At 32.5% G+C, this 14,333-nt stretch overlaps 2 protein-coding genes across 2 annotated transcripts; both read left to right on the top strand.

Moving 5' to 3' along the window:
* The first annotated feature begins 3,725 nt into the window (after positions 1-3,725).
* Positions 3,726-7,322, top strand: LOC104217578 (dnaJ protein homolog 2-like). The gene is made up of 7 exons (XM_009767862.2): positions 3,726-3,845; positions 3,941-4,122; positions 5,045-5,210; positions 5,303-5,444; positions 5,527-5,800; positions 5,893-6,091; positions 6,734-7,322. The coding sequence occupies exons 2-7, from the start codon at positions 3,973-3,975 to the stop codon at positions 7,060-7,062; spliced, it is 1,260 nt and encodes a 419-aa protein (XP_009766164.1). The 5' UTR covers positions 3,726-3,845; positions 3,941-3,972; the 3' UTR covers positions 7,063-7,322.
* Positions 7,323-10,347: 3,025 nt separating this feature from the next.
* LOC104217577 (RING-H2 finger protein ATL70-like) lies at positions 10,348-10,854 on the top strand. The gene has a single exon (XM_009767861.2). It carries the CDS (start codon positions 10,348-10,350, stop codon positions 10,852-10,854), a length of 507 nt encoding a protein of 168 aa, XP_009766163.2.
* Positions 10,855-14,333: the final 3,479 nt, after the last annotated feature.

Below are 14,333 nucleotides of genomic sequence, written 5' to 3'. Positions count from 1 at the left end.
TTTTTTTTAATTTAAATGAAAATATATTAAATAAGATTATTTTGAATCTGAATGGAGTTAAAGAATAATAGTCTAATAATGATATAACCAACTACCCTATCTTAATTAATAAGGTTCATACCATCAAAAAATTGAATTGAAAGATAAAAATAACACTAATATCTTAACTCATTATAAAGATAAATATGGAGGTATTATCACTACATACTACGAGTATATAGTACTCCAATCAGCTAAAATATCAAATAAAGATAATAAATAAATGATACTCAAAAATATTATTGATAAATTTAATTACCTCTCTCTCTCTCTCTCTCTCTCTCTATATATATATATATATATATATATATATATATATATATATATATATATATATATATATATATATATATAAAGTTTGCATTATGGTTAAGCCAAGTGGCAAGCTAATATAAAGCCACTTGGCAATTTAGGAAAATATTATTATAGTATTTAATTTAAATTGAAAGATAATGTTTCTTTAATTTAAATAGAAAGATAGCAAATAAGATTCTTTTGAATTTGAATGGAAACAAAGTTAAAATTGAATTGATTAATTAATTAATTTAGGAAGGCTAATCAACACATAAATGTTCCAATTCAAACTAGAGGCTCAACGAGTGAGGTGAATTGTTCTAAATAATGAGAAAGAGTTTTTTGAAATTTGAGTTCACAACAGAAACAACAGAAAAAACAAAAACGTATTTGTTAATAGAAATAAGACTAAAAAAAATCCAGGTTCGAACCCATATTCATAATTACCGAGTTGTTGGATCAAAACATAACTCTCGTAACTACCTTAGGTGATCAATAGTGTTCACTTCTCCGTATGCCTAAGATGTTAATTCAATAAATTTAAGTATAACAAATATGAAATTAAGATTTATATTATATTAGTATTTAGTAGTGATAACAGAAGACAGAAAATATAAATTGAAGCATCAACTTATATTGTGATTAATAAAGGAAAATTTGCTTAGGTGATAGAGCATTTTCTTCACCAATCAGTAAACTCAATGTTGAAATCAATCTATATTTATATTTATATATATTAAAGGAATAATTTGTATTGTGGCTAAGTTAAGTGGGCAGTAGCACGCTACTATAAAGTTATTTGACAACTTAGGATAATATTTATAATAATATTTAATTTAATTTAAAATTAAAAGTTAATTTTTTTAATTTAAATGGAAAGATAGTAATAAGATTATTTTGAATCTGAATAGAAAGAAAGAATAATAGTCTTATAATGATATAACCAACTACCCTATCTTAATTAATAAAGGTCATACCACAAAAAAAATTGAATTGAAAGATAAAAATAACACCCCTATCTTAACTCATTATAAAGATAAATATGGAGGTATTATCACTACATACTACGAGTATGTAGTACTCCAATCCGCTAAAATATCAAATAAAGATAATAAATAAATGTTACTCAAAAATATTATTGATAAATTTAAATATTAATTTGAGCAGTAGAATAAAAAATAGTGAATATAATTTTTATTACAAGAAAAAGAAAAACTAAATTCATCTATTAATGAGAGTTGTGGGCAATAATATGAACAGTTCTAAGTTATGGGTAATGTAATAACATGAACAGGGAATCAGAAAAAGAAGAAAAAATATATAATTAAATAATTTAAGTAGTAGATGTATACATAATAATAAGACTTATTTGATCTTTGAGAAGAGATAATTTTTAAAATAATAATGAGAAAGTTTTAAAAATAATAATGAGCTAAATCATACTATATAAATAAGATATACGTATTTAAAACCGTTATAATAGATAAAACTAAAAAAATATAAACAATTGACATAATTCCGAGAAACAAATTAGAAAATTTTAAATATAATTTAAATTCTTATATAGATTTGGGATTGATATTTACACAAAATAAAGTGAATTACAAAAATCATAAGGTAAGATTCATTTAATTAAGAATTACATGTAAGAACTCATCTTTCTTTTTTTTAGTACATGTGCATGGTAGAAGAAAAATATTTAAAGTGGGTTAATATTTATTTAATTATAATATATTAATCTTAACTATATCCCAAAGGTATTATTTAAATTATTAAAAATAAAGTGACTTTAATTGTGTGGTTAAAATTGAGGTAACTAGCAAAATTATTGAGCAAATTACGATCCAACTATTTTATAAGTTGGTAACTCCCAAAAGTTAGAATATAATGGTTGTTAATAAATTATCATGTATGTATATATTAATTTATCATTGTGTAATTTTAGGTTAGTAGAAGTTGATGTTGATGAGAGAAGTTATTATATCGAGATAATAATATAATATATTTTTATAATTTAAATTAAGATATTACTAAATGTATTTTTATTAGTTATTACTCTATATAGTATGACTTCAATCAGTTTCAATATAAATGAGATAATTTGACTTGACACGAAGTTTAAGAACGAAAAAGAAGACTTTTGAAACTTATGGTTTTAACAGTTTTGTGGGGCCATGGTATTTGTATGAGTGTAAGAACTTCTCATTATAGGTAAAATGAGTAAAATGAAAAATTTAAATCTAAATTATTTTCAAGTACAGAAGTATGTCATTCTTTTGGAACAAACTAATAAGAAAAATATTTTATGTAAATTGAAAAGGAAGGAGTATTTATTTTTGAATCATATTGTATTTTTATTTGTTTGTATCACCGACTATATATGGGGGCTATAATATTTAAGTTTATGTCAATATTATTCATATAATTTGTTCTTTTTAATTATAGAATTTAGTAGGATCATAATATTATCCGCACATCGTGCGGGTACTAATACGAATAGACAAAATAACCTTAAAAACAGTGTTGGCCATGTGAGATGGTAAATTAAAGTGGGCCCACTTGTTCACAAATTGCTCACACGTGCTCATGGGTACATGCAACCAAGTGTGACTGTTTTGTCCAGAAAAAGAAATGTATACCTTTGAAGGCAATCAATTACAAATTATTTCAAGCACATAATTCATGAAATACCGAAAATATCCTCCACTTCTAAGCATGTTAACTTTTAAGCGAGCTGCTAAAGCACACATGTCATGTTGACCCCAAGCTCCTCAAACCGTGGCTTATTAATAGTAGGAATATACGTTAGTTATTCATAAAAAGTAAAAATTTGAGTATGGTTCTAGTTTAAAGCACTTTATATGCCCTCCCCCTTCTCTATCAGTATATATAAATTATTATTACTCTACAATTATCTTATTTTTTAATTTAATTACTAATATTCTTCCTTTATTTTGGTTATCTTTACTATTTTTGTTGTGAATACTTTTCTTTCTTAAGTATTTTTATTTTAGCTTTTTTTCTCTTGTATTTTTTACACCTCTTTCGATAACACTTTTCTTGAGCCGAAGCCCGAGAGTCCATCAGAAACAACCTATTTACCTCACATAAGGTAAGGTAAGACCTGCGTATACCTCAATCTCCAGATCCCACTTATGGTATTATATTGACTATGTAAACATAATCTTATAGTGTAAAAAAGAATTTGATTATCTACACTATCGGTAATTAATATACAATTAGGTAAACAAGGGTTGTTGAGTGGGAACATAGAGTTAAATCCAATTTTAAATCGGTGAGCCTACCTATGACCGCACAAAATTGAAGACCTTCTAGATTCTTCTATTAACCCCCAATCGCTATTAAAGCCCAAAAACAAATCTAGGCCGTTCATTCCCTTCCTTTCAATAAAACCAAAGATCATACGCTAGCCGCCTCCTTCCTCTTCTCCTTTTCATTCCCAAATACCTAAATCCCAAATCTTCTCAACTTTGGATTTCAATTTTCAATCGGTACGTACTACTATAAATATATAAATTCTTGCTGATTTAATTCAGTTAAACGTAATCAAAATTCATAGTTGGTGAATTAGATTTGTGATTTGCAGGTGAAAATTGAGTAATTAAGTTGAAATCAAAGATGTTTGGGAGAGCACCAAAGAAGAGTGACAACTCGAAGTACTATGAGATCTTAGGAGTTCCTAAGAGTGCTTCACAAGATGATCTGAAAAAAGCTTACCGTAAAGCCGCCATTAAAAATCATCCTGATAAGGGCGGCGATCCTGAAAAAGTAAAATTCTTCACTTTTTTAATATACTGTTTTTACTATTCTGACTTTCTTTTTTTGTTTATGGATTTACAGTTTTGTAATTTTTACTGTTTACCTAGGATCCGTCTTAGTAGTTTATAATTGTACTGGGAAATTTGAAACGGTAAAATTAATGTTGTTAGTGAAGGTGGAATGAGTCCTAGGGGACTAGGGTTCAAATTCCAGTAGTGGTTAAACAAAAAAATTAGCTGAATTTTTTCTTGTCTATCTAACCTACCTTTTGGTGTATTACTTGAGGCAGTGGCGGAGCCAGGAATTATGACTAGGGAACTCAATAAATAAACAAAAGTCATACCTGGGATTTTAAACATGTATTTCTCTTTGTGTAAAGGGGTTATTATATGCTATAGATGTATAAAAATGTTGTTTTTAACCTTATTTAGGTCTGGGCGTCTGGCAATTGGTCAACAGGAGTTTTTAATGTGATCTCTGGCAGGGTTGACTTAGTTTGTGAGACACCATTACTCCTATACGGTAGGTTGGAAGTTCGAGTCAGTGGTGGTGGGTAAAAAAGAATTCTATATATTTGAAAGAAAGGATTATTGTGTCTAATTTTTCTGCTTCACCGAAGTAGAAGTAGTTAAATGTTTTGGTGTCACCTTGACCTATTTTGTAATTGACACCTTGTGTTCTTCAGTTTCAGCTCTCAACTTTAGATGTTAGGTATTATGTGAAACTGCGCAGTTATCATGATATGTTTGGCAATACTTCTGCTCTAGGCTGGGTTACTTATTTGCTCACTAAGAATGTGTATCTTAGTGTCAAAATATGAGCTGTAATGGTTGTGTTTAATGTTGATTGTGTTTTTAGTGGAGCGGTTATGATGCTTGCTTTGCAGTGTTGTCAATAGATTAGTTATTTTGTTTTCAAATTTATATTTCAGTTTAAGGAGCTTGCCCAAGCCTATGAGGTTTTGAGTGACCCAGAGAAGCGTGAGATTTATGATCAGTACGGTGAAGATGCTCTTAAGGAAGGAATGGGGGGTGGAGGTGGGGCACATGACCCATTTGACATATTCCAGTCATTCTTTGGCGGCGGTGGATTTGGCGGTATGTTTTCAAGCATGTTTGTAGTTGAAGTACTGATTCCCTTTATGCATCTCCAATTAATTCCTCACGGATACGGATTATTTGATGTCCAGGTGGTGGAAGCAGCAGAGGAAGAAGGCAAAGGAAAGGGGAGGATGTTGTCCACTCTCTCAAGGTTTCTTTGGAGGATCTCTACAATGGGACATCAAAGAAGCTATCACTATCTCGGAATGTGTTGTGCTCAAAGTGCAAGGGGTAAGTATGCAATCTCATTTTTTATAATTTTTCATAATCTAATGAGGATCTGCTGACAGTTGTTCTATATTTGTATTTCCAGAGTAGGGTCTAAATCAGGTGCTTCAATGAAATGTTCGGGCTGTCAAGGGTCTGGAATGAAAGTTTCCATCAGACAACTTGGCCCCATGATCCAGCAGATGCAGCACCCTTGTAATGAGTGTAAGGGTACTGGTGAGAAAATCAATGAGAAAGATAGGTGCCCACAGTGTAAGGGTGAGAAAGTTGTGCAGGAGAAGAAGGTGCTGGAAGTTCATGTGGAGAAGGGTATGCAGAATGGACAAAAGATTACATTCCCAGGAGAGGCTGACGAAGCGGTAAGATATGCAACAAAGTGTTTGAAATGTTTTGTTTCTTAATGACCAAAACTGTGTTGATTTTTCTTAACATGGTTTGTGTTCTTTCACAGCCCGAAACAATTACTGGGGACATAGTTTTTATATTACAGCAGAAGGAACACCCCAAGTTTAAGCGCAAGGGAGATGATCTCTTTGCAGAGCACACCTTGACCTTGACTGAGGCTCTATGTGGTTTCCAGTTCGTCTTGACTCACCTAGACAGCAGACAGCTGCTCATTAAATCCCAACCTGGAGAAGTTGTCAAGCCTGGTAAGCTGAAGAAACTTGATGGCTTTTTGATTCTGATATTTGTGTTTAATTATCATTTGCAATGTATTGGAGTCTCCCTGTATAGGCTGCTTCTGTCAATTATGCCCCTTGGCAACTGCTGTCTAGTACTAACTTAATATATTTGATGTGAATTCTATTAATTAATTAATTAATTTCCTGGAATTTGTATGCTTTTCTTTGAGCCCTCAAACCGGTAACTAGACAATTATCAAGCACTTCATTGTAGTTCTTGGTCTATTCTTTTTTTTTATGCATATATGAATTTACATGTATATGTCTACATTTTCAGCACTTAGTGCTAAAATAAAAAAATTCTTAACCAAAGGTCTCGACTTCAAGCCCTAGCAATGAAGTTGCATTTGGTAGGGAGTACTTTAAACCCCAAAGTGGGACTTCTAACGGGAATCCGGATTAGTCGGGCCCTAAAGCAGGTACCGGACAGGCGGACACTGCTCGGGAAATTTAGAATAAGTATCCAACTCCACACTCTCTCTCTATCTATACATATGTGTCTACATGATTGTCATTTGCTCATGGTTGTGATTGCCAATGTTTTACTTACAAGTTGTCTGAAAAATATCCTCATGTTTACTGATCATGTAATTTCTTTTTGGCACCTAGATCAATTTAAGGGCATAAATGATGAAGGAATGCCAATGTACCAAAGGCCATTCATGAGGGGAAAACTGTACATTCACTTCACCGTGGACTTCCCCGATACATTAGCTCCAGAGCTGTGCAAGAACCTTGAAGCAGTACTGCCGCCAAGGCCTAAAACACAAGCATCCGATATGGAATTGGACGAGTGCGAGGAGACCACTTTGCATGACGTGAACATGGAAGAAGAGATGCGTAGGAAGAGACAGCAGCAGGCCCAAGAGGCATACGAGGAAGATGACGACGACGATATGCATGGTGGTGCGCAAAGAGTGCAATGTGCACAACAGTAATTCATGTGTCTTTTGGCAGATAACAGGAGTTATTCTGGCAAGGAAGTATCAACCCCTGGTCTTGGGTTTGATGATAGGGTTGATAAGAAATGACATCCAGGAATGTGCTTTTTGTAGGAATTTTATTTATGCAAACTGAATGGTTATTGACAATTGTAAGAGTGGTGAAAGATTTTTGCGACATGTTTTGAACCACAGCTTTATTCAATTATTTGATTTCCAGACTGATATATAATGTCACATCTTCATTGTTTCTTCAATGTATAGCTGCCTCATCAATCGCTTTGTCTTGTCTTTTCTATTATAGAGATGATAGTGATTGAGATTTCGGATCAAAGATATTGACCCAACAGTGATTTGTTGGTTCTTTTTGGCGGAGCCTCCCAAAAAACAAGATCTTCATGTTCATGGGTTCGATCGAGCCTCTTTGAAACTTCATCCCTGCCTCTCGTCTAACTCGACTTGTCCCACTCATTTCATAGTTAAAGTAGCTTGCTTCAATGAGGAAGATTATATTTTTAGGGGTATGTAAAAGAGTATTAGCTTTCTGATGAATGACGAGTGAGCTCGGACAAGAACAGAAGCACACACTAGATTGGAGCAAGTACTTTTGCTGGCCCAACGGTGCAGAAACCTACTAGGATGAGGCATAGCTAAAATTAGATAGGAACCTTAGGGGTCGTTTGGTAAGGGAGCAAGTTATCCCGGGGCTATAATGATGAGGATTATAATAAGGGGATCAAATAATAACGGGAATTTAGTGAATATAGTTTTATTAGATGTTGGGTTCATTGGACGAAACATAGGAATACGGGATACAATATAAATATGTGTTTGGTGTATCTTAAATAAGCTGAGACAAATTTTTATTTTTGATTTTAATCTTAAAAGGGTAACTTTGTCATTTTAGTGTCCCGAGATTATTATCCAATCCTTAATATGGGATAGAATAATACCCAATTGTATGACTAATTATTCTCGAGATTGTTAATTCCGAATTCAAAAATTCAATTAAACATGGGCTAAAGTAATCATGTATCTTTAATTCGGGGATTATTACCCCTTATCTCTTCTAAGGAAAGCATATATTTCCAGTCGATTTTATTGACTTCAGGGACGAATATATGGATAGTTGAGATCAATTATTTCATTGGTCCCCTTTGCCTTGGCGTTTTAACGCTGCTTTGCTGAAAACATAAGTTACAGGATGAGAAAGATATCTACGCCCTTTTGAAATATACAGATATATATATATATAAATATAAATGTTATGCAGCTACCGAATATAAATAATTTCGGCCACGAGCTAAAAGTAATTTTTGCCCTACTTTCTGCATGTGAATGAAACGACATGAAGCTTTTAGTATAGCGACAAAGAAAGTCCAAAAATTATTTCATACAAAGTCAAACTCAGGTATTACATTCTTGTATTTTCAAAATTTTCTTATTAATTGTTTTTGGCTTCGGCACTCCCAATCTCACAAGTACAGGTACCTGCATTTTTTAAGTAAGTAGTGACTATTTTCATCCTTTAGCATGTTAGTGACTTCATTTGGGTCAATATATATTTATTTTAAGTGGTAGGAGTTGATATTACGAGCTATTAATTCCCAAAAAAACCATCCCCTAAACTAATTTTGTCAACATCAAATTAGACAAGTGAGGCTTGTTCGGTTGGTAAAGCACCTCCATCCATAATCGTTAGGTCCTGAGTTCGAGTCACATTTGAGGGGAAATGTGAAAATACTACGGATCATCCTAAATTGGAAGGCATTTTTTTTTAAAAAAAACAAGTTAAAAATAAAATAAAAATTCCAAGTCAAATATCACCTAAATTTCCTTTACCTTGGTGTTATTTGGGGTACGTTTCCTCATATAAATTTGTCGACTCCACCAGTCAGTTATTAAAGTCAAACTTTGATAAAGAATGAGTTTAATTCTAGATCCAGACAATGAAACAAACCAGTTGACATTTAATAATAGATTGTAATAAGAGTCTAACTAGCCAAGTTGAAACCTTTGGTAGATACATAGGGTAATGAACCTCAACTTCCCCCCCCCCCCAAAACCCCAACCCCCCACTCCTCACAAATATATAAAAAGGTTTAAGTTTATTATTATAAACTTAATTAGGGGAGCCTTGGAGCAGCGATCAAATTGTCTCTGTTTCGAGTCGCGGAATCAATCACTGACGCTTGTATCAGGTAGACTGCCTACATCACACCCCCTTGGAGTGCGACCCTTCCTCGGGCTCTGCATGAACGCGGGATGCTTTGTGAACCGGGCTACCCTTTTTTTCTTTTTCTTTTTAAGTTTATTATTATATACCATGATGTTGTAATACCTATATATTATATCTTATTACTTACTAGTATGTATTATTTTTATCATGTTACTGATTAGTATTTATCCTAGAAATTTACATTAATAACTTATAAATGATATGATTGTATAGATATGAAACTAAGGATATGTTTTGGTAAGGCCATTTTCCAGAAAAAGTTCTAGGAAATGATTTATTAAAGATTACTAATATTAACAAATCAGATAGCATTTTGATGAAACTTTTAGGTATTTAAATATTTATAATAAGGTCTAAATATTGGTTAAAACGGTGATATCAAGTTACGATTTAGAGATAATTATGAAGAAAAATGACTTGCTTCTAAAAGTCAAAGGAGTAATTTCCTCTTTCTTAGAAAATGTAAAAAATACTTTCCTTTCATACCAAACTCTCCTAAATAACACCTTTTCTGGATTGTCCCTTAGGTGACATTTGATTAAAAAAAAGACCTTTTCCTGCTCAACCCCTTTTTTAAGTTTTTTTTTTTTTTTTTAATTTCTCACTCAGTATTCGATATTTGTATTTGGGCCCGACTAAATCCGAATTTGCATGGGATAGTCCCACATTGGGGGTAAAATGTTATTTAACCAAGGAGACTCCATATACAAAGCTCGAACCCGATACGTCCGAAGGATATATGAGTAATCACTACTCCACTGCAATCCTTATAGGTTAAGCTCGAACCCGAGACATCTGATAAATAAATAGCCACTACTCCACCACAATCCTGTTGGTACCCCTTTTTTAAGTTGCTTGAGTCCTTCATGACATCATGTCAGCTCTCATTACTATATATATATATATATATATATATATAAACCTAACTCAAATAAATATTTATGTCTCACTTTTCTTTCCATCTCTCAAATTCTTTCTTCCTTAGCCTCAAAAATCCAAACTAAAACCTCCATTTTTTTTCCTCCAACATGAGCAGCACAATTATGGAAGATAGTAGTGAAGGTTCAGATCAAGAGTTAAGTGAAGAAACCTTTGGTAAGAATTATGGCTATGGCCTTGGATTTTCACTTGGAATCCTAGTATTACTAGCAATCATAGCATATGCTACATATTTATGCATCCGAACGCGATCGCGCAACAATTCTAACGTGCCTAATTATAATCAATCTTCCTCTCATGGCAGCTCTATGACCACAATTACAGTTGATAATGGTTTAAATGAAGAAATTTTGAGAAATTATCCAAAGTTATTGTATTCTGAGGCTAAAGTTCATAAAGGAGAGTTTGATGTCTCTGGATGTTCAATTTGTTTGGCTGATTATAAAGATAGTGATTTACTTAGGATATTGCCTGATTGTGGCCATATTTTTCATGTCAAGTGTATTGATCCTTGGCTAAGGCTTCATACAACTTGTCCAATTTGTAGAAATTCTCCACTACCAACTCCATTAACTACTCCTTTGGTTGAAGTGGTTCCATCTGCAATTTAGGTAATTTAAATTGCAAGTTGAGTCCATTTCCTTTCCTTTTCCTTTTTTTTTTAGTGTTTTATATTGTTGTTAATTGTGCGTGTAAATGCTAGTTTAGGAGATTTACATTGTTTCTCCGTGGTGGAAGTCATTGAAAAATAGCCACTATTTTGCTGCAATACGGAAAGCTCCAGCATAATATATTGGAGATTGGTGTAGACGTGTATGAACTTCCAGCATATTATGCTGGAACTCCAACACACGGAAAGTTCCAGCATAATATACTGGAGATTGGAGTACCTGTGTATGAACTTCCAGCATATTATGCTGGACCAGTATATTATGCTGGAATATTTTCCGGATTTTGAATAGTGTTTCCGCTCAGATTTATCTTTACATAAAAGTTGCTAAATTTCAATTACTTTTGAAACTGTAGCTATTTTTCAATTACCACTTGTAAATTTGGTTATTTTTGAATTTCACCCGTTTATGGATGGATGTACTATGCCCAAAAGCCATTTTTTTCGACATATATCAAATAGTATGTATCATACTATCTTCGTGCATCTTTTAAGGTTTTTGTACTCTTCTTAAGAACGCCAACTATCTCTCTTTTAATCGTTTCACTTCATTAACATTCTACTGATTGGAATAGTATGACAAGATTTGAGAAAAAAGTATAATTAGTTCTTATTTTTCTAAGAAATCAAATATGTTTAAACATATTCAACTTGTTAAAATGACTAATATATATCTGAGAGTAGAAAAAATGATTAATTTTTTTTTTGGGGGGGGGGGGGGGGTTACCAATCCGTTAAAAACCACCCAATAATCATTTGTATAGGCTGCCAACACCACAAAAAAAAGAAGCAAATAATAAAAGATTCCAGTTCATTACAATCTATTACATTAAGACTTAAGATATTTAGTTTATTTTCATCTAAAAAGATGTTGATATTTAAGAATTACTTAGAAAATACGTTTTATGGAACTTTGTTAATAAAACGATAATAAGGAAGTCAGGATGTGTTGCATTTTTTGATATCGCTGCCTCTTGGAGTAACATAATCTGTCAATTGTTAAATATTTAAAAAGAAGTTAACACAATTTTGATTGAGAAAATCAACCTAACTTACAAAAAATAGAAGATAAATTAGTGTTTGTTGAATGATATAATAGGATTTAAGATATATAAGAAGAACAAAAAGGAATCTTATTACTCGTTCCGTTCACTTTTACTTGGCATGTATATTAAAAATAGATTTTTATTTTTACTTGTCACTTTACGCATATCAAGACAAGACAATATTTTTTTCCCTGTTATACCCACAATATTTATTATTCATTTCAAATCATTTTCTCAAATCAAATAAAATATGCATCAATTAATATGGGTATCATGAGAAATTATATACTTCATTTATTATTTCTTAAGAGGCGTGAAAAAGTAAAGTGAATGGAGGAAGTAATATCTTTCACTTTTTAAAGACGAATTAGGTGAGTACTGGCAACTGTATTAATTATTATTACAAGATTACTCCCTCCGGTTCAAAAGAAGTAATTTTTTGGTTGTTTTCACACATATTAAGAAATTCACCTTTTACATTAATTAGCTATGAAATTGACTATATTAACCTTTATTATCTCTTCACATACACACTCCTAACACATACTCCAACATTAATTACTCCAAGGGTAATGTAGGAAAAAATAATTAATTTATTCTTGAAATTTGAAAAAATCACTTATTTGGACCACAAGAAAAAGGCCCAAAAATCACTTATTTTGGACCGGAGGAAAGTAATTAATAGGCAGATCAATCATTAATGTGATGCACAAACCCTACGTGTGCGGCTTATTACTATACTCTCTTAAAATTATATAGTAGATTGAAGCACAGATAGTGTATTTATTTTTGTTGGTGGAATGGCAGCTTAAATTGATATAGGTGGATCATTGTGGATCGTTTAACTCTGACCCCTAAAAATAAATAAATTAAAAACTAAAAATGTTGGTGAACCATATTTTTTATTCCCACTCATATGATGTCACATAGCCACATTAAGATTGATTTGCTTTACAATTTCAATAGTCAATTATAAGATTACAAGCCGGCGGGGCGCGACTTATGTCCGTGGCCGTATGCCCAACCATGCTGAGGTGTGATAGCAAGAAACCCATCGCAACCACTGTTGATGGATATTGGGATCTTAAGGGGATTGGGTACAAAGGCTGTACCGATAAGGAGAGGGGGAGGGGGGGGGGGGTTCGTTAAGAGGACTTTGGTTAAGGGGATTTAAGGGTACGAGTAAAGATATTTTATGGGTACTGGTACTTAAGGGGACGGTAAAGGTACTTAGGGGTATTTTTAAATTAAAATTTTAAAAAATATTATATTTAAATACAAACAAACTTTAATGAATGCAAAAAAAATCAATACTTTTATTTTAATACTTATCAAAATAAAATTACAAATTCTTTTGAACGATTTATGGAATTTTTCAATAACTTTTATTGGTTCTTCTCTTGAAATTGATAGCACTTGTTCTTCTGCATTCGTGGTGTCTCTAGTAGATAGTATTTCACTATATGCATCGTCGTCTTCTTGAATTATTTCTGGAAAGTCAAAGTTTTTTCTCTCCGCTTTAATCCAATATTTCAGCAAGCCTTCATTCTCTTTATCATCACAAACATTATTTCTAATAGTTGTTCTAGAAAAACCTTGAAAAGCAATATTATATGTCTCTTGTATGTAACGAATAAACCCGGACTGACTAGGATTTTTTACCAGTTTAGGAGTTATTTTTAATAATAAATAATTAAAATAACAATAAATAACAACATACGTATAACAAAAATCTATTCCTCCTCTAATTCTCCGGGCTCCCCTACCCAAACTCCATACTCGCCCTTCACCTGTTCCTATTCTTGAAAAATAAATCCGAAACTTAATAATAATGATAAAAGGTTAATTGTAATTAGAGATAGAGAGAGATGGAGAATTAGAGAGATAAGAGAGTTTTATGCAAAAATTGAAAGAATGAAATGGGGTATTTATAGTTTTAAAATAGGGCCAAAATGTATTTGAATAAACTTAGAGGTTAAAAATATAAATTAGGGGGTAGGGGGTGTTTAGGGGGCTAGGAAAGCAAAAATAGCCATTTGGTCGTTGCCAACGACTATTTTTAAAAAAATAACAGTTGGCTAATTGTACAAAAAGGGTAAATGAAATGGGGACTGGGAAGGTACTGAACCGGTACCTTAAGGGTACCAACTGAACCAATTCTATCGGTACTTTTTTCGGTACCCTACCAGTCCAAACCCTACACCCAAACTAGACCGGTACGGAGCTATCGTACCGGTACCAATTCAAGTACTTCCCTCCCCTTAGACAGCCCTAGCCATAGCTCTTCGATTGCTATATTCTTCGATAGCGAATGCGTGGTTCATCCTCTAAGAGTGAGTAGATGCAAAGGTTCGGATCAAAGATCTTCGCGAGA

Source organism: Nicotiana sylvestris, chromosome 4 (assembly GCF_000393655.2).
Source record: "Nicotiana sylvestris chromosome 4, ASM39365v2, whole genome shotgun sequence".
In the NCBI taxonomy this organism is placed as follows: domain Eukaryota; kingdom Viridiplantae; phylum Streptophyta; class Magnoliopsida; order Solanales; family Solanaceae; genus Nicotiana; species Nicotiana sylvestris.
The sequence above is the reverse complement of the archived record's forward strand: the minus strand, read 5'-3'. Positions and strand labels throughout refer to the sequence as shown.

What these genes read in the sequence shown, in the direction of transcription:
- LOC104217578 (XM_009767862.2), top strand. Translation starts at nt 3,973, where the DNA reads ATGTTTGGGAGAGCACCAAAGAAGAGTGACAACTCGAAGTACTATGAG. An exon ending in AGGGCGGCGATCCTGAAAAA is followed by an intron (nt 4,123 to 5,044) that starts GTAAAATTCTTC and finishes TTTATATTTCAG; the next exon opens with TTTAAGGAGCTTGCCCAAGC. An exon ending in TGGAGAAGTTGTCAAGCCTG is followed by an intron (nt 6,092 to 6,733) that starts GTAAGCTGAAGA and finishes TTTGGCACCTAG; the next exon opens with ATCAATTTAAGGGCATAAAT.
- LOC104217577 (XM_009767861.2), top strand. Translation starts at nt 10,348, where the DNA reads ATGGAAGATAGTAGTGAAGGTTCAGATCAAGAGTTAAGTGAAGAAACC.